Below are 27923 nucleotides of genomic sequence, written 5' to 3' on the forward strand. Positions count from 1 at the left end.
CCATATTTTTTTAGCCGTGACAGAAGGACCTCTATTTCTTCCTTTGGGTAGATAGCAATCTATAGCTTGCGCATATCCTGGTTAAAAAAAATGAAATTTCGGTGTCCTATTAATGATCACAATCGTTGTTGTACTCAAAGCTAATTACGACTCAGTTGAACTTATTTTTAAAACCAATTATTTAACCCGATGGTTCAGATGTGCTTTAGGCTCAGTTGACTCATCTTCAAAATAACGTTTTAAATGGAAAATCTTAGCTTTATCAGTGGCTTGGGCGCCAGTTGAACAAACTGCTATTGATAGGTGCTTTCATTGCCGCCCTTGAGGCGTTATATTGCCAGTTGTGGCGATAAAACTATGTTTAAGCAGTAAGAAAATGGTGGTTCTATAAAAAAAAACCTTTTTAGTTGTTCTTGTTTTTGATGTTTTCTTTGTCTAAAATACACCGTTTCTATTCAAAGTACAAAAGTAGTCGGTGCAATCATTTCAGATAATTTTTCACGATTTTCCATGGGGTTTCAAGTGCACACTCGACCTTGCGACCCCCTTACGGCGCGCAAGGATTACGGTTTGCGATAACTCACCCTTATTCTACTATTCTACACATATCGGCAGCTGTCGACATAAAAAGATGCTCTACTTCCTTTTTTCGTAATTTAACGTAACTTAATCCGTAGCATGTAATAATAATAGTAAAAAAAAAGTTCATAGAATAAAATCGCAAATATCACTTTCAATTTTGATACTTAAATACAAGGGATTCTCACTTCACTGTAAGGGGAAATCAATATTTTGAGTATAAAGGAAAATAAATAAGCTCTAATAATTAATTCCTTGCGTCACTCTGCGACATACGACAAGTATGATAATTTCGTTGAACCGTGAGGGGTAATTTGAGTGGTCGCTCAGGCAGCATCTTTCACCAGAGTAGTCGGGGTGTACGATAAGACTAATTAATACCTTTAAGCAATTGGCGATAGCCACACACACACAACACACTCGGCTCTGGAAGTGACGACACCTCTTAACAACAGCCACGGACCACGGTTGGTAGATATTTTATTTAAATGGATGGTAAGAGTCAAACACCACTTAGAAACATTCACACAGAGTGTCATCACCTAATCAATATAAAATTATAGATAATCGTGCGATGCGGCGAAGACCTCGTCACTTTCACCAAACAATGTAGTGTCTAATGGGGGCCGCCGTGCTCCACCGCCCAGCGGCCGCAGCCTCATTTGACTCCTCCTTCGCACACGAGGCGCCCATTCGACGCGGAGGCATTCGACAGCGCCTTCACGTGAGTTCGCAGTACTCCGTCCAGCCGTGGTTGGGCGCGCCGAGGCGCAGCACTCCCACAGAGCGATCACGCGACGCCGTGACCACGTCTGATCCAAGGAGTCAAGGAAAGAACATGCCACGAGGTGTAAACACAATCTTTCTCTTTATTAATGCTCTTCCCGCCAAATCCAAAATAAATATCCTCCCCAACACACACACACACATACTCAGCGTCGCCCGAAGCACAAAATTCTGCTGAGGTACAGAAATTGTGGAATGCCGGAAATCAAGCGACAGTGCACAAAGCAAGGAGGTTGTAAATATCTGGGGGCAATTTATTCGTGTTACTAAAGAGTGGGAAAAGTAGGATGATAGAATGTGTGACACACGCTAAACAAAAACAGGAGAAAAGATGAACTATTCATACACCTCAAGTCAACAAGGGAGAGAGACAAAAATTGGTGGAGAGTGGTGGTTGCAGGTGCGCAATGAAAGAAGAAGACAACCTATGGAGTGCTGTGGCCCAAAGTGAAGGAATAGAATCATCCAAGGGAGCCAACAACGTACTGGGGATCTGTCGAACCAAAGCTGCGGTAACCAGCCCCTTCGGCGGACCCCTATCCCCACATGAGGCACATGGGACCACCTTTTAGCATTTATACCGAGCTCCATCATTGAACTCAAGTAGAAAAATGATTCATGAATGCACCATTTTCAATAGTATTTGGAAAAAAATTGTCCACCAATATGGTTTAATCTGTTAAACACTTTTCCATCAATCAAATCTAATTGCATTTCCTAATTTTTTTCAAAACTTAGTGCAAATACCTTAGTTGTACTTGGAAAATAATCCTGGATGACTCTGTTTCAGAAATGGAAAGTTATTAACATCAGTCATAGTTGACACTTATCATTATGAAATTCAGAAGAAGCCCCCATACCAATCTAAGAGGGAGGGAGAGCATCACTGAGTGAATAATTATCTAGCACTGGAAATTGACAAATCGGAGTCTTTAAAATGGTGGAATAGCCTTATGCTCCTTCAATTTTGGATGCTGGATAGACCCCTCTCAGATAATTGAAGAATCTCTGCAAAATTACAACTCGGTGTGTTCCGGAATGGGACTCAGAATATCTGACCCACATACAAGAGGGGTGCAATAATGTGTGGAGCACAAAAGACAGGTAAAATTCCCATCCTTGGGACAACCTGCCGTAATGAAGACACTATATGCCTTTGTTGTAGGAGTTTGAAAATTGTGACAACCACAGTGTGTTATGCCCCATCCCATTGTTTAAAATCATACTCTGCAACCACTCACCCCCACCCCCCCTTCTCTCTCAGATCTATTCCTCTCACAATCGGTCCAATCTACCACACACAAGCACAAAATAACAGCCATCAATGTGTTTTAAGTGAAAACTCATGACCAGAGCATTGCATCTCAGAGAATGCAAGGCCTGGAAAAGGGATAAAATAGAGCAAGGATACATTCATCGTAGGGTGAGATGTCGAGGTCCTGGATGTCCCCACGGTGTGCGTAAACCTCTCCCAGGTATTCATGGCGATCAGGATAGCGACGATATCGCCGCAGCACGCCACCCTCACAAGCGGAATACAGGAGACTGCCGTTCGATGTGTACCTAGGAGAGGGGACATACTTTATTCAAATTATTTTAATGTCAAACCAACTTAAATGAAATTAAAGAAATGGATGAAGGCAATACTTTGTGGAATTTCCTTTCATTAAAGATGGTAATAGACATTACTTAGTACTTTCCCCACAGCTTTCAAACTATGTATCCCGATCAATTTCAACAACAAAGTGTCATTTTTAGGGGGGGAGAGACAACTGACAAAAATATTTCATACTTTCGGGTTTTAATCCATAGGCATCTATGAGAAGTAGGGGGTAAGGTGAGAGAGGGAGCGCATTTAGGATAGGAGTGAGGGAGGAAGGGGGAGAGAAAGAGGTGAGGACGGAGTTGGATTCCACGGAGGACAGCACAATTGCAACTAGGACAAAACAGTCGAATCTTAAAACCATTAAAAATATCCGGGAAGAATTAAAATTTGTCCATTTGCCATTGAAAATAAATATGCATAGCTGGTAAAATCAACTGAATTAAAATTTCCACAATTTCTAAGAACATAATTTAATTTACGACTGTTATCATACCTATGAAATACTTTCAGGTTAAAATAAGCCCTGCTATCAGTCTCCATAATATGTTCAGTAAAATATGATTTGCACTCACTATGGTTCAAATTTACTTTTTTCACCTTGATTATGCTTTTGATTTCTCTACCAGTTAAATCCAGTAAATTTTTCAACCTCTCTTCAATATGCACCATGATAGAAAACTATAAGGAGGGGTAAACAACCTATTCTTGGCTATATTTCCCACAGAATTTGCTCTCATATTACAAAGGGCAAGAATCGAGAGAGTCTTTCTTCACCTAAATCCATAGGAAGAGTGCATTTTTTAACTCAAAAGACCCTGAAGACGTGTTAGGCAGAAGAGGAGTGAGCACCCTTTGTTGTGGTGAGTGCAATGGCATGTATGTGAAGCAATCACAGAGAAAAAATGAACAAAGGGGTCTCACAAGAATGTAAGCTATCATGATCATACTTGATCACAAGTTAAAGACTTTTTCTGAGGACACAACAAGGCTCACAGCAGTAAGTTAGCCGATGTCCATGCAGTTGTTCAATTTATTATTCACTAGAAAAATTTACAGGCATATAACAAGAAATTTCATGCACGGATATTTTTAGTCAGCATAATCAGATTAGATGAGTGGATCTCTTACTATTACTTGAACTGACCCTCATTGTATCACATCTGAATGAAGAGGGGGTCATGAGGTGGGGCAGACAGTTCTTGCCAATGTTACACACCCTTATTATCTGCATATTTATTACAATGCAAGGCACAATGTCTCAAGAACAACTGACATAAAAATATCAAAATACCAATTGGATTGATTCTCAAAATGAGGAATAAATGTAATTTCAACTAAACCTATTAAACTTAATCATACAATAATGAGATAGCACAACAGTGAGAGCATATCGTCTTGCCATAGCATGTTTCACATGGGAACAGCAGGGCAACAAAAGAGAGGATCGCTCACGGCTCGAGATGATGCCCTGGGAGACGAGGAGGGGAGGTTCATGATATTACATCAGAGGTCGTCATTTGCTGATGCCAAATGTTCGCTCAAGCCAATCACAATAGGGGAGTTTGCAGCTGCATTTGAGTGAACACACGATCACACTGTTTTGACCGACACTCACAAGGGTTCCATAACAAACGATTGTTTTAAATTATAGAGATGCTGCTGCTTGACTGACTTGAAGATGATAAAATTGTCATGTGACCGCCTCATCGCAATTCAGGCCCTCCTATAAATCAATACTCTTGCTTCATAGGAAAGAGTTTTTTCCCCTCACAACATATTACCTTACCATTATATATTACCATACATATATTACCATATTACTGTTAACCCTAGGATTAGAATCTTACCTCTGGCTTCCCATTCACAAAAAGCAAGATCACATCACTTGAAATTATTATTACATATGTACTTCTAATCAGCTGCATTTGTTGGTAACATTTTACCTAAAGTGATTAACATATGGTACCTAGGTATGTATTTCACATTATCACAATTTAGAGCTCAAATCTGTTTTCTTTCTCATATTTAATGGCTTGAATCACAAAAAAAATAAACATTAAGAGTATAATACAGCATTGTAATGAAATTAAATCCCTTTCTTTTTACAATGCAATTGCCTCATTTTAGGTTCATGAAGACTGGAGTGTTGAACAGGTGAAGAGTTCCTCATGCCGACCAGTAATAGTGACCAATTTAAAACATATTTATTTCTACACACCAAGAGCTGAGGAATTTCATTACAAAGCTAATGACAAGGTTCTAAGACATAAATAATATGTTACCTATAAATTATTGTTATGAAAAATACAAATTTCATACTATCATTTGATTATGCACTTCTAAACCAATGTTTATTTTCATTTATTTTGAAATTTATGCCGTTTAGGCTTCATTACGGGAATCATTTCCTTCAAAAGTATCATTGAGGATATTTCTAAAGTTTAAAAATAGAAAAAATACATAATTTACAGCTTAGATTGCTTCCAAAGGCAAACTGCGATGTCACACCACACAGCCAGACATTTCAGATGGGAGGAGGGTTCCTTGCCCTTGATTTGTGTTCATCATTCTCACACATCACAAAACCACAGAATGATTTCAATAGCATTTACAGTTTGTAAATTTAATGCTGAAAGTTATACTCATCATTAGTTATCACCAAAACGGGCTCATTAACTGTGACCACTACTCTATTGCCGTTTGTCAGCCATTCCACCAGAATTTTAGCATTATCTTCAACTTCTGGGCTCACGAGACAGTGGCTATATATCTATTATGAAACAACTTACAATCTGAGACTCTGACATTAGTGCACAACTTTTGCACACAGGAGAAATGTGATACTGCAAAAATGTCATCTTTCAGCCCACCCTTTTCGCTCACATTTAACCACCCTCTTATAGCTGTACACACATCTTCCGTCTACAGCTGCCTTCAAATCCACCACTTATGGAAAACTGAACTCATGCTTTGCGTCTTGCCCCATCACTTTCCACATTCCCGTTTCACAAGTGACTGTCATTTGGCATGCACTAACATACACTCCTGAATTCGCAAGATTCCTTACAGTCTTCTCAGAAATTATTTCAGTGAATTACAATGAATTATTTCCATGCCTTCCAGGGAAACGTTTATCGAAAATGGTAATAAAATACCAAAGATAAATCTATTTTGTTGGCACAGCAATCTTTGCTATACCTATTAAACTGCAAATTACAACAGATAAAGTGGTTTTCCTCCAATATGTCAGAGCTTGCGATGGAATGTTCCTCTCGGATGAACTGGGCAACAGGGCACCATTTGACTAGCTCCCAATAACTTAGCTTGCTAGCAACCCAAAATAAATGTTAAATGATATCAATCTACTAACAGCTTCTGTAAACACATCACTAGTGGGTTCATAACATGCTCCGGAGCAAGAAGACAGTATAGAATGCGATTTCATCAAGTGCACAAATCAGAAAACAAGGAATTTTTACACTCGCATCAATGACTAAAATACAAACAAGTGAAATCACATGAAACTTAATATAAATGTGTTCGGGCCGGAACAGCCTTATGTCTTCTTTTCTTCCATTTGAATTTCCCTCCTTTCTTCTTTTTCCCGCCTGCCTTGGTTTTTTTGTTTTGTGCCGTACTGTTTTGCCTAAAGAGGGCTTGAGCAGCACCGGAAGAACGGTGCAGGCCTGCGGCACCGGTATTCATTCTTTCGCTTGGGTCCGGGCGAAGACGACAGCATTCGTTCGCCTGAGGTCAAGGCGAAGACGCGTTTTATCTCGTCGAAGCTCTGACGAGAATCAAGTGGTGGAAGGATGCATGGGGTGCAGAGTTCGGGCGGAAGCCAAGGTAAGGCGGGATTCCCTTCCTTATTTTCTTCCACCCCCGTCATTTCTTCCTTTCACTTTATTTAAATTTTGGTTTCCAGTCCCTCATTTCTCTTTTCTTATTATTTTTCGTTGTAAATGTAAGGCTAGTTCCGGCCCTGCATGCATTGCATTTCGGGCGGAGCACAACGGCCCCGTGACGCGACATTTTTTGGTGCCGAAACCCGGGACAGATTTGGAAATCATTAGGCTTTATTTTATTTTAATTTATTTAGTGCGTTTAGTGCAATCATGCCAGAAAGTGAAATAACCACGAGACAGAATTTCGAATCGCGTCTATCCCTTCTGCGATTCAATCGGGACCAGTTCAAAGCCACTCTTTCGGTCGCGTATGATTTGGCACGTCAGTTGAGTGAATACCAGGGGCGAGTCAGGGAGCATCCTAATTTTGGCGTATTTTCTGCCAGGTGTTCTAGTCTAAAGGAAGTTTATCGTGGTTTTTTAGATGAAAATTTGGCAATTTTTGAGCACTGCAATAATTGCAATCGCGCGGACGTGTATAAGATAGATTCCGTTTTGGCAAAGGAGTTCGAGGAGAAGTATTATTTTATTTTGTCTGTTTCTGATGGATTGAGGGCGTCCACGAGCGATGTGGACGGGGAAGCCCCTGTGCCATCTCAAAAATGTAAACTCCCAGCCATTGATGTTCCGAAGTTTTCGGGGTTGTTTTCTGAATGGCCCGCTTTTCGTGATATATTTAAATCGGTGGTGCATTACCGGAATGATATATCCGCCATTGAAAAATTTTCCTATCTTAAATCTTCTCTCCAAGGTAAGGCATTGGCAATAATTGCCTCTGTACCTTTTGGCGAAGCTCATTATCCATCCGCCTGGAGAGAATTAAACGATTTTTATGATAATCCTCGCATTCTTGGATTTTCATTTTTGGACAAAATGTTGTCGTTTCCAGAAATTTCTAATAATCAAGCAGAGTTACAACAATTCGTGACAACGTTTGCAGAAATGTATGCGGCCTTAGGGACCCTGAATATTCCAGATTTGGGAGAATTTATTTTATTCCGCTTAGCCGCTCGAGTTTTGAATTCTGAGATATTATCCCAGTTTGAAGGATCGCTGAGTGGAAACATGTTCCCTTCTGTAACAAATCTAATTGATTTTGTAAAGAAAAGAATTAAAATTCTGCAAACATCAAGTGGATCGGTTTCTAAATTTACCTCCACGAATTCTCGAGGTAGATTTAAATTTTCTCTGCCAGTTTCAGCCAACGAAGCCTCTTCAAGGATGTCTAATTATTCAGAGAAACGTGATGATTGCCCATTGTGTTCTTCTTTGCATCCTTTATTTAAATGTCCACGTTACATTGAAATGAGTTGTAATCAACGTTCAACCTTTGTGCGGTCAAAAGGGCTGTGTCTCAATTGCCTAAGGCCGGGTCATTGGGCTCCCAAGTGTCAAGCAAGAGGTATGCGCTGTCAAAGATGTAAACGCTATCACCACATGTCTTTACATAATTCTGCCGAAGACGGGAACTCAGTCGGCGCGAAGGACGCAGGAAAGGTTTCCACCGGATTGCGTGACGATAGTCAAGAGGGTATTACCTTGTCAAAAACATCTACCACCTCATCCATACCCCCTGCTATCATATCGTCATGCACTCGGAGTGATCGGCAGCATTCGACTATTCTAGGCACAGCGGTTGCCTTGATTCAGGCTAGTAATGGGGCGTGGGAGCGTATCAGAGTTCTAATAGATCCGGGCTCGCAGTTATCCATTATTTCGTCCTTGGCGGTAAGGCGATTATCTTTGCCCATCTCCGCTTACGAGGGCGAGCTATTTGGTTTAGCGCACGTTCCCCTGCAGCAACCCAACGGTCAGGTTTTATGCTCTTTATCTCCAAGACATACGTCATCCCCCGTATTGACCACGAGGTCGGTTGTAGTATCGGAGGTCTTAAATGAACTTCCAACAACTCCTATCCCGCTCTATCTTTTCAAAAAATTTGCACATTTGCGTCTCGCAGATCCCGAGTTCGATAGACCGGCCCCTGTAGAAATGTTATTGGGCATGGATTTATTTCCTAGGATTCTTCTTGGTGGGCGGAAATCATTGTCTTACGCAAATGTGATAGCTATGAATTCTGTGTTCGGTTGGGTTATAATGGGAAGTTATCCAACCATTGCCCCCCAGAATCCTTCTCAGGTAATTTCGCTGGCTATTGGTAAGAGGGAGACACTTCTTCTCAATCGACTGAAAAGGTTTTGGGAAGTGGAAGAAGTGGAGGTCGAAATTCTACCGAGACCTGAAGACGTGCAATGCGAAGTAGGGTTTCAAAATACCGTATATCTCCGAATATAGTCCCCCCTTTTTTTCCAAAAATGGCCGCGGAAAAGTAAGGGGGGGGGACTATAATCGAGTGTAATCCAATTTAGCATACTAAAGGTGACCATAAAGTAATAAATAACGGCATAATGGCTAATGTTCTCGTAGTCTTTCTATTTGAGTATATTTATGAGGATTATAATCAGAGATATTAGTAAATACTGCCACGTTTTACCGGAAATTAAGACAATTTTTACCACAAATGTTGTACAGATACGATTATTCCGATTCAAATAGCATATCGAATATGCGTTTTCACGGAATCCATCGGGTAGCCGCTAATATTTCTTGGAAAAGTATTGTTAGAATAATTCAATCGACACTGATCACTTAATGACGCAAAACAGTAAATAATTAAAATGAAAAATAAACACACACTATCATTACATTAATCGAACACTAGAATTGAATCAATAGTATATGTACCCGTCGCTCATTTAATAACTACACGATTTAAATAATTGCGAAAAATAAACAGATAAAGTGAACCTTTCGTGACGATTTAGCATTTCATTGCGTCCGTAGCTACTATACGTCCGTGCGGTTCGTGTTTACAACCACTGCCTTTACCGCCTTCACAGAACAAGAATGCGCAATAGGTGATGAATTTGTTTCTGAAAAGGCGCAATAATCGACGACTTTAAACCAGAAGCGCCGGCATTACTGCATTTGATCGAAATACAGCGACTCAGCATCGAAAGTGTAATCAATTTATTGAGGAATATCTTCAATTCGTCTGGGTAAATAGCAAAAAATAATTTTACGTTCAACAGTGAGGTGATGGATCAAGTAGAAAGATGAGGATCAATCCTGCCGCAGATTAGAGGCCTTCAAAGACGGAGTTTCGATGCCAATTTAAAAATAGCCGTTGGAGAATACGCCGTAAATCATAGTATTTACAGCGCTAGCAAAGCGCTAATACATCGCGGAAGTCATTTCGGGGGTCTCGATGCGGCAGATTCAAAGAATTAAGAGGAAAATATCGTCGAATTTGTGCGCAAATGCAGAGCAGAAGCTCTTTGTGTAACTTATGCAATGATTCGCGACGAGGCATTGAAAATTGATATAATTTTTTTCAGTTTTAATGTTTGTTGGAAAAAGTTTATTTCTTAATTTTATTACTTTGATATTTGTAAGTCCTGTAGTTTAATTGTTTTGCTTAGCAGGCATTTGATAGCAATATTTTTATAATATTTATAATTTATTTAACACAATTTTATTTAGATTTCCTAAATTCTTCAGGTCACTTGGATTTGTGATGACTTGATGGGTGTGTTACACTGGATCTAAGGAAGTTTCAGGGCCAAATGCAATACTGTTTATGGGCTTTAAGTTAAAGCTTATATATTGACATTGTCTGTAGTCATTTGGAAATCAAAAATATTAATAATTTGTGAAGGTTTAAAAAATACAATAGCCTTGGATACTTAAAAAAATTCTCATTTCTTCATTACATCTGGTTAAGGAACTATAAATTACTGATACATGCAATGGATCACAACATGTTTTAGGTATAGTTATTTTGTTGTGATGGAAAATATGTGAACAGATTTGTTCTTAATCTTCACAGAAAATAATAGTTTTTATCGAATCTAGAATCTTAACTTGCTAACCACAGAAAAATTGCCTTCCTTTACATTTTAAAATTTTTCCCAAAACTGAGGTCTCAAATTGGGGGGGGGGACTATATTCGGGGGGGGACTATATTCGGAGATATACGGTACGCATCGTCGTATGTCTGACGGTAGATATCAAGTTATGTTGCCATTTAAGGCATGTCCTCCCACTCTGGGAGATTCTCATGGATATGCTATCACGCGCTGGATGAACACGGAGCGCAGATTATCAAGGAACTCGCGTTTAAAAGGCGAGTACCATAAATTCATGAGCGAGTACGAGTCACTGGGACATATGTCCAGGTCTACGAGTCCCGGATCGTATTATCTGCCCCATCATGCCGTGTTTAAGGATGCTTCTCAGTGCAGTGTTGTTTTCGATGCCTTGGCGAAGACATCACTCGGTAATTCACTAAATGACGTCTTAGAAACTGGTCCCAAACTTCAAAAGGACATTTTTGACCTTTTAATTGGATTTAGGACGCATAAGGTCGCGTTTATTACCGACATTGTGAAAATGTATCGACAAATATCGTTACATCCCGACCATCGCACCTATCAACACGTTGTCTTCCGAGAGGATCCATCGTCCTCATTATTGGATTATGAATTGAATACGGTGACCTACGGAGTTGTTTCTTCACCTTTTCTAGCGATCAGAACTCTACATCAGCTCGCCAGTGATGAAGGACAAAATTTCCCGTTAGCCAAAAAGGTGCTTCTTCATGACACATATGTTGATGATATCGTCACGGGAGCGAGCTCGATTGCAGAGGCACTAAATTTGCAAAAGCAATTAATTTCCTTGCTTTTATCAGGAGGCTTTTCTCTTGGAAAATGGGCAAGCAATGCTCCGGAATTGTTAAGTCATATTCCCGAGGAGAAACGGGTATCAATTTTAAATTTTGACTCGAGCGATGTTTGCCTTTTAAAAGTTTTGGGAATGTACTGGTCACCAAAATCCGATACTTTTTCCTATCATGTCAATTTTGATACGGTGGTCAATTCAAAAAGAAAGCTGCTTTCGAACATTGCCAGAATTTTTGACCTGATTGGGGCTTTGTCTCCCGTAACTTTATGGGCTAAAGTTTTGATGCAATCCCTGTGGAATGAAAAATTATCTTGGGATGATTCCCTTCCAGAAGTCATTAAGAATCAATGGGATAATTTTGTCTCGCAGAGTCAGTTGTTGCAGCAGATAAAGTTTCCTCGCTATATATTTCCACGGTCTTCTTCAGAGGCGCAACTGATCGGATTCTGTGATGCATCGGAGCGCGGCTACGGTGCGGTGGTGTATATAAGAACGATCGCAGAATCAGAAATTAATGTTCATCTAGTTGCAGCGAAAAGTAAAGTTGCTCCCTTGAAAACTTTATCTATTCCAAGGCTTGAGTTAATGGGAGCGTATTTATTATCTAAGCTTCTATCCCGTTTGTCATCTTTTTTGGACAAAAGACTTCAGATCCTCAAAATATATGCCTGGACCGATTCTCAGATTGTGTTGGCGTGGTTGCGAATGTCACCTCATTTATTAAAGACCTTTGTTGCTAACAGAATCACTAACATTACGGCTTCAATTCCCAGTTCTTCGTGGAGACATATTGAATCATCCAACAATCCAGCGGATTGTGTTTCGAGGGGAATGATGCCAAATCAGTTGCTGCTATGTGACTTATATTGGTCAGGTCCGGAATTTCTAAAGGAGGATGAATCAAAGTGGCCATCTATACCTTCGGAAAGTAAATATGCAAATGATCTACCGGAGGTTAAGATTCAAGCGCAATGGGCAGGGGCCATCCAAGATGAAAAGGGATGTTCATGTCATTGGATGAAGGCGTACTCCTGCTACTTGAAATTAATACGAACAGTTGTATTTGTGCGTAGATTTATCTCTGGTTGTAAGGGAGTGCAGCGACCATCCAATCTTCTTATTTTGGAATCTGAATGGACCGAATCTCTTAACCTCATCATAAAACTGGTTCAGAAATGTCATTTCAAGAATGTCCTCCATTCTATCTCTAGAAACAAGTGTCTTCATTCTACTTTTGCTCGTTTATCTCCTATTATTGATGATCAAGGGATCCTCAGGGTGGGCGGCAGGCTCATTAATTCCGCATTGCCTCAATCACAAAAACAACCTGTTTTGTTGCCTAAAGAGAGTCATCTCTCTAGATTGATTGTGCGACATTATCACTTTGCATCTCTGCACGGGGGACCTCGAATGGTAGAGGCATTAATAGTCAGAAAATTTTGGATTATATCTGGTAGAGCACTTGTGAGATCGGAAATAATTAAGTGCATTGTGTGTGCACGTTATCGAGGAGCTCACCTTCAGCCCATTATGTCACCGTTACCATCGGCGCGGGTTGTCCCTAACCCACCATTTTCTTTAATTGGAGTAGATTATGGGGGTCCTTTCACCTACAAGTTAAGTAATAGGAGAAATGCAGCACATGATAAATGTTATTTGTGTCTATTTATCTGCTTCACCACTAAGGTGGTTCATTTAGAGTTAGTGACATCTCTGTCAACCATAGCTTTTATGGCGGGATTTCAGAGATTCATATCCCGACGCGGTATCCCTAAAGTGATACATTCAGATTGTGGCACTAATTTTGTCGGGGCAGATAGATATCTAAAAGATCTGTACCGAACGATCCGTTCACAGGACCACAAGAAGGCCTTAACGTCATTTTTGCCCGATTCAGGTATAGTTTGGAAGTTTAATCCCCCTTCCGCTCCTCATTTTGGGGGACTATGGGAGGCTGGCATTAAATCAGTGAAATATCATTTGTGCAGATTTCTTCATGGCCACGCTCTAAACTTAGAAGAATACGCGACTTTATTTAGTAAAATCGAAGCCATTTTAAATTCACGACCGTTGACTCCAATATCATCCGATCCTTCGGAGATTGACTGCCTCACGCCTGGTCATTTTTTGATAGGGCGTCCACTAATAGGACTGCCTGCTCATATTACAGAAGAATGTTTTCCTCTTCCCGTTAGGTGGCGACTGGTAGAGCAAATTTATCACCACTTCTGGCGTCGGTGGTCGTGGGAATATCTGCATACATTACAGCAGAGATCGAAATGGACGCAAATGTCCCCAAATATAAAAATCGGTCAATTGGTTTTAATACGTGAACCGAACCTTCCCCCGTCTCAGTGGATAATGGGGCGTATACTTAAAACATTTGCTGATTCCACAGGCGTAATTAGGGTCGTGGAATTACAGTGTGCATCAGGTACATTAAAGAGGCCCGTGGTTAAGTTGGCGCCTCTACCAACAGCAGAATAGATTTTTTGTTTATATTTGTGATAGATCGGATGTAAGATTTTCTTTCCTCGCTAGTTGCGCGTTAGTTTCGTTTTTAACATTCTTATTCCTTCTAATTCCCTATCCACGGCCTAACCTGAGTCCTGTAGTAAGTCTTCCAGATGGGCCTCTGGAAGTGAAGCTATAGTATCCCAAACCCAACTCTTAGGATAGGACTAAGAAAGCAGCTTATTTCAGTTTTCGTTATAAAGAGGTGAATTTTTGCTAAATTCAGGTGGGCGGTATGTTCGGGCCAGAACAGCCTTATGTTTTCTTTTCTTCCATTTGAATTTCCCTCCTTTCTTCTTTTTCCCGCCTGCCTTGGTTTTTTTGTTTTGTGCCGTACTGTTTTGCCTAAAGAGGGCTTGAGCAGCACCGGAAGAACGGTGCAGGCCTGCGGCACCGGTATTCATTCTTTCGCTTGGGTCCGGGCGAAGACGACAGCATTCGTTCGCCTGAGGTCAAGGCGAAGACGCGTTTTATCTCGTCGAAGCTCTGACGAGAATCAAGTGGTGGAAGGACGCATGGGGTGCAGAGTTCGGGCGGAAGCCAAGGTAAGGCGGGATTCCCTTCCTTATTTTCTTCCACCCCCGTCATTTCTTCCTTCCACTTTATTTAAATTTTGGTTTCCAGTCCCTCATTTCTCTTTTCTTATTATTTTTCGTCGTAAATGTAAGGCTAGTTCCGGCCCTGCATGCATTGCATTTCGGGCGGAGCACAACGGCCCCGTGACGCGACAAAATGTTTCGAAAGCCTATAGTGACTATAGAAAAAATTAATTAACTTGACCAGGAACCCAACCACTATCTCCAGATATTCTTTCGAGTATGGTCAGCAGCGTAGCCGGTAATTTCGTTCAGGGGGAGGGTCCAAAACTGGGAGGTGAGGGGGAAATTTCTGAAAAACAGGGCACTGAGTAGAGGGTTTTAAACTAATGTTCACACTTTTCATAATCAAAAAAGCTTCATTTCTTGAAGAAATAGTATTTTGTAAATCCATGTATTTTCAATATATTTTTAATGAAGGAAAATAATTGTGTTTTTATATTTCAGCGGTGCTCCCGACCCCCCCTGCCAACGTCAGTGGGTATGGTATGTGCTACACCTCCAAGATGCCACTGTTACTCAGAACAAATTTCCAAGGGGATTTGGATCAAACAAGCAATTTGTGTCCACAGGCACCACAATGTGGTAATGAAGACCTTACTGCATACATGGGATATAAATGCTAACCGCCTGAAGACACACACTCACGTGGTGACAGCCAATGCACGTCAATATGAAGTCCATTCATAAATTCTCTACTCATGTATGTAATAATTTAGAGGCCAAATAGTGTGTAGATAACAAGTGAAAGATAGCACTCACCTGAGCTTCCAAACAGGCATGTCTTTGTGCTCCTTCAACTGCTGCTGAATGCCAGTGTCCGGTACATAGGCCGAGATCACATCACCCCCACTCATTATCAGACCTACAAAAGCAGAGTTAGAGAGGGAGGCATCAATTTCACATTCAATCACGATCTAATCCACATACCCCTACCTCTCTCTTAGAAAAGGGGATAAATTAGAATGCTCAAACTATCAAGGATTATCTAAACCTAACCTTACATGTAAAATTTTGTGTGCAGTTATATTAAATAGATTGAGTGAACGGAGAATAACTAATTGGTGAGCACCAAGCAGGATTTGTGAGAGGGAAATCAACTACAGTGTGTCCTCATTCTGCATCACCCCGTTTAACTTCATTTGCGATAACGTCACGAAAATTTTGGGACCATCATTCATTTATCGCACCTTCGCTTCGCGATAACATCAAGTCTTTTAAATTTCGAACGAGAAAAAAGGCGAAGCGGCAGGCATTGCAGGTTGTTCATTTTGTGGGCGATAACACAGTCAGTCTAGTGTAAAATGGTGTGTTTATTGATAATTGTGATTACGGCTTTAGAAAATTTTCTGCTAAATGAATTCTTAGGTAGGTGCGCAAGGTTTTACTAGACATAATGGTTTTCAGGAATCTAAAAAGTGATTTCAAGGTATTTTTCCGTGCAGAACTCGGAATTTTTCGTCACTTTTTTCACCATGTTCACAATAATATTGGTTCCTGTAACTGCGACAATGTTTCAGCGATAAGAGATATAAGCTCTACTTACATAGAAAAACACTCCAAAAAGATGATAAGACTTGCAAAAATGTGAGTTGAAGTTTTGAAAGAAAAGGTCAAAATAGTAAAAGAATACACAGACACTTTCAATATCACCACAGTAAGGCAAGGATGGGTTGTCCTTAGGTATTCAAAATGGTATTTTTTCCTTCCAACTGCCACTATCTTCAGTCACAACTGTAGACAGCAATTTAGTGCCCAACATTTTTGATTTACTCATAATTCAAAAGATGCCATGCTTCATCAAACTGGGCAACAGTAAAATTTTGTAAGTCGAAGGAAAACTCTGAAGTCGCATCCCGTTTCCAATTCTAAAAAATATAACCGAAAGTTGTCAGTCGTTAGCCGACAGCAGCCATATGAACTGGACAGTTGAGAAAAGTCCCCTGAGGAAGTACGAGCCAGTCCCTCAAAAAAAAAGAAAACAACTTCCCCTTCCGCAGTGTGAGAAGGGAAAAGAGAGAGAGTGTAGCACACACTCACTGTGGAAAAAGTCGTGCTTGGCGGTGGCGTTGAACGGCTCAGGCGTGGGGCACACCGTGTTCACGTGGTGGCCAGCCTGGAAGGTGTGCAGCACACGTCCGTCAAGCGTTGACACCTTGCACGTGCCATCGCCACCAGCAGTGAGGAGGGCGCCCCGCGAAGGTCCACGCACCCACGGCCAAGACGGGTGCAGGAAAGCCACGTCTCGGATCACGCTCCCGTGCAGCTGCGTGCAGACAAAGACGAGATGATGAGAGTCCACACACTAATATAGCCGTGAGAAAATAAATGAGCAGTGAAAGTCGGGCTCCATGCACACACGACTCCTTCCACAAACATTTTCCGTGTGAGGCTCATCGCACGTTTGGCAGGTCAAAGGGAGCACTTTTCACGGGTTGCCCACCTTTTCACGCCACTTGAAAGATTCTCCTGACTCATTTCCTGGCTAATACTCTAAAGAATCTCACATGATCCTCATTGTAATTCTCTCTCCTGCATTTTCCATGCATCGTGAAAGAAAAATGGTGGAAGATGCTCATGTAAAAGATTGGTAACAGCAAATTTATGAAAATAATACGAGACAAAAATGAAAATTTGTTCTAAAACAAACAAGTAAGATTAATCGATTAAATTAATAATGAATTGTTAACATGATCATGTAGTTTTGGAGAGAATATTTTATTACAACAGATTTTTAATTGCCATCAGCTATAAGCACAAGAGACGGAATACATTTTCTGTCTTCCATGAAAGATACAACGTAACGGCAGAGATGGTTCCTCAATTATATCACCAGTTAAACATTGTGGCTATGCAATACGTGATTGATTAGAATACAATTTTTCAAATTGTGTTCTAGGAAATGTTGCATTTTAAATGCTCATTCAGAAATCCCCTCTCACCACCTTCCCCTCTTCCCCTTTCTTCCACTCCCCTCTTCCCCCTCCCCTCAACCCAGAAGTGCTTTGCTGAGTCCTACTGTGGGAGCAGCTCTCAGGAGTGTGCTATGAGCAGTGAGGCAGCTCAACAAAAAGAGTCGTTTATGCCATCACTACTTTTGATATTGATGAAAATATGACCTAGGTGCTTATACATACACGATTAAGATATTAAATTGCTGTAGCTATTTGCATTAGCTTATGAATGGCCATTGGCAAATATAATTCAGGGAATGGGATTTGAAAATTAGGATCTTTTTAGATATGTATCTCCATGTGTACAAGGACTACACAGTGACACAAGCTAAAACAGGAGGAAGCATGAAAAATATTCTGAAATTTCTGTAACACATGGCCATATTTTAATCAGCATTAAGAAAAGTAAGATTCCTATTTGTGGAAAAAAAAATTATATAAAAGAATGTCTTTTGGATCATAATGTTGTTAATTACGTGATCCATTGAATGAAAATTGATACATATTATCGTAGATAACCCAAACAATCTGGCAAAAAAAATCTGTGGCTATTTATTAGTTAGTGTATGTAAAAGCTAAATAAGGAACTGGAACAACTTCCAATCAAGACATAGGGCATCACATTGGGAAATAAAACGAGCACTTAATAGGCTGGACTCATTCTTGATAGTCACTCATATTCACAGGTAATGATGTGTGTTCCCACACATTGTATTGGGGATGTGCGAGAGTAGTATTCATTGATGTCGAGTCGAGTCGTAACTACTCGTGAGAATCAAGTCGCTTGAACTATGGTAATTTCTGCATCTGGCAATATGAAAATGCATGCACCAACATATTCTCATTATTCAAATCATTCAAAGTCCTCATCATCCAAAAAGTGCATTTTTTCTTCCAAACAATTGGCTTTATGTAAAAGGGGAAATGTGATGCGGGACATTGATGGTAATTGCATCAGAATTAGGAGATGAATGAAAATTAATGTGTCTGCTACAGCTCGAACTGGACAATTGAAATGAATTAATCTCTAGTAATTTGCCGACAGTGTAATTTAATTATGTATCCAATCTCCTGGGAAGAGCCTAGAGAAAAGGCATTTGCAATACTATAATAAAGTTGAATGATGTAAGATTTGATATTTCAATGGCTAGATGGCAATTTTCTCATTGACTTCTTATTTGAGTAACTACCGATAATTCAGCACATTTCAAATGACAGAGCAAACTTATTTTAGCAGCTAATAGAGAGATAAAATGAAAAGTGATCTTGTCAGTTGTTTCATCAGCTCAAGAGGTAGAGAAGTCCTAAATCAAAGAGGCCAATATCTTAAATGCAGCCATTTAAACTAGGATTTACGATGATAAAATCTACCAAATCAAAAGGCTTCCAGTCGTATTCCTCTCCCAAGCAAATACTCTTTTAGTTCGAAAGATCCACAGAGAAAAAATCATCTGCCTTGACCGGGATTCGAACCCGGATCCGCCGATTTCCGGTCGAGTGCTTTAGCCAGTTAAGCTACCGAGGCGTCATTCTTCCCTGTGGATATTTTGTGCATTGCAGGTGACTCCCGTATAAGTTATCACTGTGGCTAGTCCCGGTATACTTTAAACTCTTTTAGTTGTTACTTATTGGAGGATGATAAACATCAGGAATGGGAGAGTCCTTCACTTAATATACATTGAGGAGAAGCCTCCAATGCACTTGAGAAGCAGGGTATAAATTTGGAGCGGGACAATAATCTCCACTTCTGTACAGTGCTTCCCTTTCTCCCTTGCTTACACTTGATGCTGCCGCCAAAATTATTACAAACAATCACCACTTGTTTCCTTTTCCTGATTAGGACTGAGACAATATGTAGTCCTTAAATAGAAGAAATGGCAGGGTGGGCAACCAGTTACACATGTAATGATGTGTGTTCACAAAACTTTCTGGTCTGCCCAAGTACGAACACATGTAAGGACCAAAGTTATGTGAATGGGGTGTCATATACAAGGCGTGGCCAAGGTACAACAAGAAAAAAGATGGTCAGTGGTGAGAAAATCACAGTGGAATGCATCAGCAAATGAATGAGGCCAATCAATCTCTTTAAAATCATTGGAGCCACACTGTTAACAAACTGCATAAACATCTTCCCTTTCCGCCAAATGTACATTTTAAAATGCACTCTTAGCTACAAGAGCATTTGTTTTAGCCAAAGAATTTCCTTCAGTACAGTTTAAAACAAATGAGAAAATCAGTGAGTATCAAGACACTGGTAAGATGGCTGCTACCAAAAAACTAGAAACCAAATGAATGAATTGCCAGTCATTCTGACATAATTAACGTAAATATCCTTCTGCTCCTTAATAACGACAGCCTCGTACAGAACAGCGTGCTAGCTTTGACTGTCGCCATTACCAATGAATCGCACGCAATAATGCCACGTGAAATATTGCATCGACTCACATCGTACACAAAGTCCAGGGGGAGGGGCATGCGCAGGTCGAGCAGCGTGAAGCCCTTGCCGTTCACGGCCACCGAAACAGCCAGATTGGGGCATGCGGGATCTGCCGCCAGGCCTGTGCGGTCCCTCCCACTGAATGCGCAGTTGTCGTACGCAAGCAGCTGCTCCCCACGCTCCACGTCCACAACAGCCAGCCGGCGAGACGTCGTGGCCGCCAGGATCTGCAAAGCAAAGGAGCAACCGAGTGAGAAGGGCTGTACGGACCACTCCACCCATTCTGCCCCTCACCCCACAAAGGAATATTCAAGCCTTCATATCAACACAACATCTGCACATGGTTTCATGAAGAAGAAGTGCATCCAGAGCGATAAATATAATTGCTTTCCAGAACGATGTTTCCATGTCACCACGGCATCACCACCAAATCGATGCCATTTAATGTGATGTTCCAAAGCATAAAGGCAATCGGTCTAATGTAATCTCCTAATACGAGGCTAGTGAAATCTTTGAACATCTGCTGATAAAGAGTTATATTTCATGTAGAAATCTTTGAAATTTGAAAGTCACAATCTCACACGTTTGTTACAACATTAGGCATACCTCAAGGACTGCACCTTTGTCACATTCTCTTCACAATATGTACATTTGTATTTATTTATCACGTGTGTCCTCAAATCCACCCATCTAAGTGTTTCCTGCACACTGATCATTAAAAATCCTTCATCCCACCGACAGCTTGAAGCGTGTCAATAGGCTGAAATAAATTCAACTGCCTTATTGACTTACTTTTTTGATGCAATTTCGACCATATGTAATTTAACTTAGATTAGTAAAATGTAATGACTTATTGCAAAAATAAACCCCATTTGGACTTCATTATCATTTATAAGGTACCTCTCAGGAAAGAAAAAAAACCTGACATTAGTATCATACTTGAAAGTAACTTATGTTTTAAAATGCATAATGACCAAATTTCAATTAAACCTCATAAAATGTCAGGATTCATAAGCCGTAAATGCAAAGACTTGGCATTGAATGCCATCATAATACACTACCCAGGCAAGAACCATCCAGGAATATGGCTTCGTGGTTCGCAACTCCTAATATGATGTACTTATTCAAACTTTTGACAAGATTCAGGACAAGTTCTTATCATTTAATTAATCCCCAATGCCCCCAAAAACAGCACAGAGAAACCTTTTGCATACCAAGTTTTTATAAACGACAATGTTCGGCCACAAACACTCATGCCCTGGATAGAGGCCACCGACCCTAGTGGGACTTGAACCCATGGCCTTTCGTTTGGCAGGAGAGGATTGTACCCCACTACCAGCACTAGGACCACCCACTCCTTCATTACAGTGCTCATATAAAGGAACAAAAATTCTCTCCACTGTCACCTCTCCTTTCAAATATCCCTCACAACCTTTATATATCCAAATTAACTAAATTTAGCCCTTATATCAAATGGCCCCCATTCCATGTGCACAAAACTGTAAAACAAACTGCCTGCCACTACATTTAGTATTTAAAATTGAAAGTTTTTTAAAAGGCAGTCTCATTGTGCCTAGAGCAAAATTGTTTTCATAGTGTCGAGGAAAATTTATGACAACAGAAACTGTACCGGAAAAACTAAAGATACATAAATACAAGTAACATTTAAAATGCTTCTGATGAGAGAATTACATGAGGCGAAGTTAAATATGTAATATAGTTACAGAGAGGTGGCAGGAGAGGATTTTCACTTGTGGATGTACAAGACTAATTGAACTAAAATGACTTAGAATTATGATGCTCTTCACTGCACAAGTTCAACTCAACTTCTGAAGCACTCACACCACCTCAAGCCACTGGAGATTTTTTGACGAGGGTCTGAGCTGGGAATTTACTGATAGATACAACCCCTTTACAATACTGCAGAGTCCACTCATAATGAACCTGTTTATGTCAAAATGAAAGCCATTCCCTATCAGAAAATGAGGCCTTTCCCCCACGTAAAAAAAACCCACATTTAACAAAGGCATACTCAATAAGTACAGACATACATACATTCTTACTTATTCCTCTCACATGACATCAAGTCTTACTCTTAGCAAGGTACCTTTGTAAGGCAATATTACCACCACCGACAACAAGTATGTACCACTCTTAGTCCTCATGAAGTGAGAAGACCGTTTTCTTTCGTTAGGTGAAGAAAAAGTCAAAGACTTAGGAGAAGCCATTGAGTTGGAAAGAGCCCCATGAGGTCACCATGATGCAAAGTAATGTTCACATCCCTCCACGCTTATTTGCAAAATTTTTTTACTTCACACTTTGCGTTTCCAATTTAAAGCCTTTGCCAATTCGACACTGATTGTCTATGTCCTTCAAATTTATTTAATTTTGGTAGCATAGTAGGGAAACATGCAATTGGGGTACATACGATCATTGTACATTTAGGTGCTTGGTTCCTAAACCAACAGCCCCAGAAAACATCACGGGTCCTCCAATTCCTCCAGAAGTACTTGCCCAGGCTGGGTTGTGAAATTGCAAGGCTAGCTTTCAAACACCCAAGCTGCTCACAACTGTAACTGTGGGTTTTGGATTTTTTTGACTGTACAATACCATTTCAAGATGTACAGGGTCATACCCAGAAGTAGTAGGACTGTTTTTTTCCACGCAGGCAGAAAGATTGAGGGGGGTCTGCAAGACCAGATGGTCCGGGGAGCCTTGGGAACAAGTTTCGGCGTGTGGCAGTCACCTGTGTGTATCAGTTGAGTATGGACTACTGTTTTCGTGACCTCCTGTTTTGGTGCCTCGTCGTTGGTTGCGAAGGAGCAAAATTTAGAGCAGCAGTACGTCATCAAGTTTTGGAACAAACTTGGAAAATCGCCAACCGAAACCAAGAAAATGCTTACGCAGGCCTACAAGGAGGATACCATGAGCCTTTCCTCGATATTTGAGTGGCACATGTTGTTTCGGGAGGGCAGGGAGCTCGTCAAGGACGACCAACGCGCCGGGTATCCGTCAACCTCAAAATCAAAAGTGAAATCGATGTTGATTGCATTTTTCGATCGTCGTGGAATTGTCCATAAGGAGTTTGTACCTCCTGGACATACTGTAAATGCAAAATTTTACATGGAAGTGCTCACACAGCACAAAATCGAATCACACGCATGCTACCAGACCTGGTGGGGAAATGGAAGCTCCAGCTTGACAAAGCACCGTGCCACGGTGCGTGGATTGTGAGGGATCTCCTGACCAAATTTGGCGTTTCCACGTTGCCTCATCCCCCCCCCTACAGTCCTGATGTGGCACCACCGAACTTCTTCCTGTACCCCAGGATCAAGAGGCAGCTCAAGAGGAATTGTTTCGAAACGGTGGAAGTGGTCCAAGCAGCGACGACGAGGGCGCTGAACAGCATCCCGGAGGACGACTTCCAGAAGGCCTTCACGACTTGGAAGACTCGCTACCAGAAGTGTGTGGATGCCCAAGGGGCCTATTCCGAAGAGTATTGAGTCGATGTTTAAAAATGTTGAATAAATTAATTTTTTTTAAATCAGTCCTACTACTTTTGTATACCACCCTGTATGCACGCACCTTATACTGAGCAACAACCCATAAGATAGCACGGAGCCTGAGTTCATTGGGCACATAATATTACCGCAAGCAATAAATGGCATTCAAACAAGGAACTCACTCGAGAGCCATCTGAAGTGAAGCGCACAGCATTCACATTGCGTGCCAGAGTCATAGTAGTAATTTGGTAGCACATTAGCAGCTCCATGCGCAAGGCTGAGTACAAATTCACCTTCCCATCGTAGGCACCTGAGCAAAACAAGTAGCGGTCCTGAAGGAAGAGAAAACAAGTTACTAGAACAACAAGTACGTAGAAACAGCACAGAGAGAAATTGTATTATTCATTAAAGAAGAAGAAGAGACAACAACATAAGGGGGCTCCCGAACACGAAATGCAATTTTACATGCATTTTATTTCCTGATAGTAGATCATAACATCAAAGAGTCAAGCCGTGAATCTTTAAAATAAACTCAGCAAGGTTACCATTTTAATGCGATCGATGAGGTTGACCGTAAATAGTGATGATTTACTCAAACTTCATTATGTCTAGATAAACAATAACAATTGCAATGCATGAGTTTTACACACAAATTAATATTGCTTTGTTTTCAAGGGCAGTATCATGACAGATACAAAAGAAGAATGAACTGCACTCCATTCTCACAGAAAGCACAATCCAACCCTCCACGCAATAAGCAATCTTTTCTCCCCCTTTCTTGCCCCAATACCTTCAGGCCAATTGTTTAAACAAGACTTAATAATAATTATGGATGAGATTCCATATCAATAAATACCTCGTTACCACATTATATCGAGTATCAAATTAATTCTATGACACTGATAATCAATACCAGGATCTATTTCAAATATCTTTGCAACTGGCCCAGTAGTGCAAGCTCGGAATGTTTCGAGTGGCGTCACGGCAGGCGGTAGCACCTGTGACACTATGGAGTGTGGGATGGGTAGAGAGAGGGGCAGGCATTGCCATGTTCTCTCAAGAAGACTTGGTCAGTGAATGGAAACAAGAGACTGTCTCCTAAACCCTCTTTCCACCAGCCACCACTGGGCTCATTAGGAGGGGTTGAAAGCCTCGCTAGGTACCTCTTCAGGCAAAGGGATCAATCCCTTCCCTTTCACTTCCTGCTCCGACTCCTTACTTCAAAAATTTTCAAGGGCCATTGGAGGGCATTGGTTGAGTGCTTGGTTGTCTATTGTAAAGGTTGCGTATTGTAGACGCTTGTGACTCAGAAATATACACATGAAAAAATCTGAGTTTTGTCGGATGTTAAAAGGCAGAGTCATGCTTTGTAACTAATTTTCCACACATAGTTTTATTTCCCAACCGTTTCCAGCACTTTATGCCATATTCTAAGGACCAAACAAGCACAATGTTGAAAGTACCCTATTCAGTACCCCAGAAAGAAAGGAGGGGGGTGGGACACGCAGGGTTTCAGCTCAAATTTTGATGAAATTGCAAAGTGTGAGTCTAGCTCATAATGCGAGAGCACATTGTGCAATATTGCCTTCGCTTGACTGCAAATCAATAGGTTTACTTTCCCCTGATCCCTCCTTGGTACACCAGAAGGATGCCGAAGAGATTGACCAACTTTCCCTGGAAATTCGAGAATTCCGTGATGAATTATCCTCAAAATGAGATAGAAGAAATGATGGAAGGGATAATAAAAGAATAAGGAAAGTGTAGGAATGATGGTAAGGTGGCAGAGAGCGAAATTAGGTTTATCGGTAAAAGGTTAGAAAAGGAGATAGATAGTGGATGACCGTGGCACAGCAAGTGAACAAAGGCAACAGGCATTTGGCAACAAAGCTAACTTACTCATGAAGCAAACACCATGGAGGTCTGAAAGCACAAAAGTCCGCTATCTTCTATTGAATGGCACAGCATAAGCTTTAAAAAAAATATCAAAGCCAGAGAAACTCCAGAGTCAATGAGTTGGTATTTTATTAAAGAGTTGGAATTTGTTTAAGTTAGATCTTGCTATTTTACCACACAGTTTCACCTTTTTTTTTAGCCAAAATCACATGAATGAGCTTTACAATTTGTGTCATTCGAGTTGACTCTCAGCCAAATCCTCATTTTAGCTCACACACAGCCACAAATAATCTTTTCAAAAAAGCATATAAATAAAAAATTTGCTGATATTGGTAAGCTATAAATTATATTAGAACAAGGTGTGGAAGTTTATGAACTTACATAAAAAACCTAATTTATTGGGTAAATAACAGAAGCAATGCCAGGAAAAATTACATGGATGTTAAAATATTTTTGTTCACAAATTTCTGATTTACTACTAATTTTTCATCTCTGCAGTAGTAAGGCGAGCATTCATAGATACACAATAGGACACTTTGGCACATTTTAATTGGGATTGGGATTAAGGAATGTTAACAAACAACTTTAAACATTCAAGTTGAAACAATATAAAATTGCACTAAACCGATTTAACATATATTGACTCTTTAAGATAATAAGAAGCTTCAAAATAATTTTTTTAACCATTGCTCCACAGAAAATACAGGTGAAAATAAAAGGAATCATATGATTTAACTAATTACTTCCACTAAAATGTAAAATAACATAAATGCACATGAAAGGTAAAAAATTATTTTTCTCGCAAAATTGTCGTGATGATTTCCTTAACATTCTAAAACATCTATAAGTTTTGAACAAAATATGAGACACTAATAGTCATCGTTTGCATCACTGTTATAAAATGACAAGTATATAATGTCGTTGTTATAATTTTTTCATGGTTATTGAAAATACAACAAAGTTGTTAAAATTGATCCCTGAGGCTACAAAACTATGCTCACATTGTACTCCACCTAATATGCATGAAATAATCCCATTTCTGGATTCATGAGCATTTATTTATGCAGAAATCGTCTCAAACGACTAGCTAAGGTACTGTTGGAAGATATTCCTGAAAGGGCTGTGGACAGGATGCAGGAAAACCCTTATGTTATTGGCAAAAAAAAAAAGTGGGTACTCGAGGACAGCTTATAAGTCCGTATCGAAGTCGCTGTAGAAATTTGGAGGTAGATGCTAGGTCTTGCTTTCGATTAGATTCAGCAGATACTGACCCGAGGGCTGAATGCCACTCCGCGCACACTTCCCTGGTGGTATTTCAGGAAGCGGGGAGTGCCCTCCTGCTGCATGGCAACGCACCTCCTGCAGTCAACAAGGAGGTCGCCGTCAGTCAAACCTCCTCTCCTTCATGGCAGTATTTCGACCTCCGGTACTTATACTGCCCCCAGCACTGGCGGCGGAGCACTGCGGCCGAAGAAACGCAATGTTAAACGTCTTCCAAACACCTCATAAGAAGAGCAAAACCGACCTTTCCAAAATTCTCACCGATGAACGACTACGTTTCATTCTGCTACTTCACCACCTAGTTTCTAGGACGGCTCCAGGCCTATACTGAGTGAAATATCATTGAATGCAATAACGCCCATTCCTAAACTGTAAACAAGTTGCCAATTCGACGAGATATTACCAAAAGAAAGCAATACTTACGTATAGTCAGCATGAAAATCAACAAAAAAATTTGCAATTTCACAGAGTCTGAAAAAGGTTGATCTTTGATGTGAATAGAACTTATCAGCTGATGGGGATATCAGAGTCCGCATTCGGTTTTCCTCGATTACCTAATGGAGCGCCACAAAAAAATCCTTCTGCGGGGTGCGCGACAGTTTTATTTATCAAAACATTAGCAAATAACCTTTCATCAACGGTGGTACTCCTAATATTCATCCTTTAACAACCAATTATCCGACTAGTTAGGTCCGCCACCAAAGGATTGTCCACAAAATTTACTCTTGCGCTAGGACCAACATCCTCCAAATAAGTGAATTTGCATTACAAGTTAACTCGCGCTCTCTACAAACGAAGCCGTGATAGTGCTAGGGGAAATACCCCTACTTAAATAGGACCCAATCCTGCCTTTACCACATCAGCCCCGAATTACATTGAACACAATCAACACTAGAAACAGAATTATAAAAACAACCGAGCGAACCCAATCATCAACTTCATTATCGCTTCTCTCTTGTTGTAAAAACTAGTCTTCGTAGTAGTAGAGGGGCTACTGTGGCAAAATTTTGGTAAACACGGTAAACACCTCAAAGAGTATTCATGAGGAGTTTGCTTCAAATTACTTTCGTCACAGATGTCATAAATAACACTGCGCAACGTCAGAAACAAGCGAGAGACGCAA

The 27923-nt window shown here is 40.5% G+C and overlaps 1 protein-coding gene across 3 annotated transcripts; it reads right to left on the minus strand.

Moving 5' to 3' along the window:
* Positions 1–1042: 1042 nt before the first annotated feature.
* Positions 1043–27758, minus strand: LOC124172844. 3 transcript variants are annotated; one of them, XM_046552356.1, is made up of 9 exons: positions 27224–27758; positions 27062–27122; positions 26791–26980; positions 23809–23958; positions 20132–20350; positions 16773–16998; positions 15495–15597; positions 2777–2928; positions 1043–1391 (listed from the first exon to the last, which is right to left on the minus strand). In XM_046552356.1, exons 3-9 carry the CDS (start codon positions 26863–26865, stop codon positions 1300–1302), a joined length of 1017 nt encoding a protein of 338 aa, XP_046408312.1. In that variant the 5' UTR covers positions 26866–26980; positions 27062–27122; positions 27224–27758; the 3' UTR covers positions 1043–1299. The 3 variants fall into 3 exon arrangements, with proteins under 3 accessions (XP_046408312.1, XP_046408299.1, XP_046408307.1); XM_046552343.1 differs by having other exon boundaries at positions 27062–27127; XM_046552351.1 differs by having other exon boundaries at positions 27062–27758.
* Between the last annotated feature and the right edge of the window lie 165 nt (positions 27759–27923).

This window comes from Ischnura elegans, chromosome 1, assembly GCF_921293095.1.
Source record: "Ischnura elegans chromosome 1, ioIscEleg1.1, whole genome shotgun sequence".
Taxonomy (NCBI): Eukaryota; Metazoa; Arthropoda; class Insecta; order Odonata; family Coenagrionidae; genus Ischnura; species Ischnura elegans.

Bases quoted from the DNA above. Each gene is read 5' to 3' on its own strand.
- LOC124172844 (XM_046552356.1), bottom strand. From the start codon at position 26,865: ATGCAGCAGGAGGGCACTCCCCGCTTCCTGAAATACCACCAGGGAAGT. The intron at 16,999-20,131 runs GTGAGTCGATGC...GTCTGCACGCAG, and splicing joins CCCTGGACTTTGTGTACGAT to CTGCACGGGAGCGTGATCCG. The intron at 1,392-2,776 runs GTATCCTTGCTC...TCCTTGGATCAG, and splicing joins CATCTCACCCTACGATGAAT to ACGTGGTCACGGCGTCGCGT.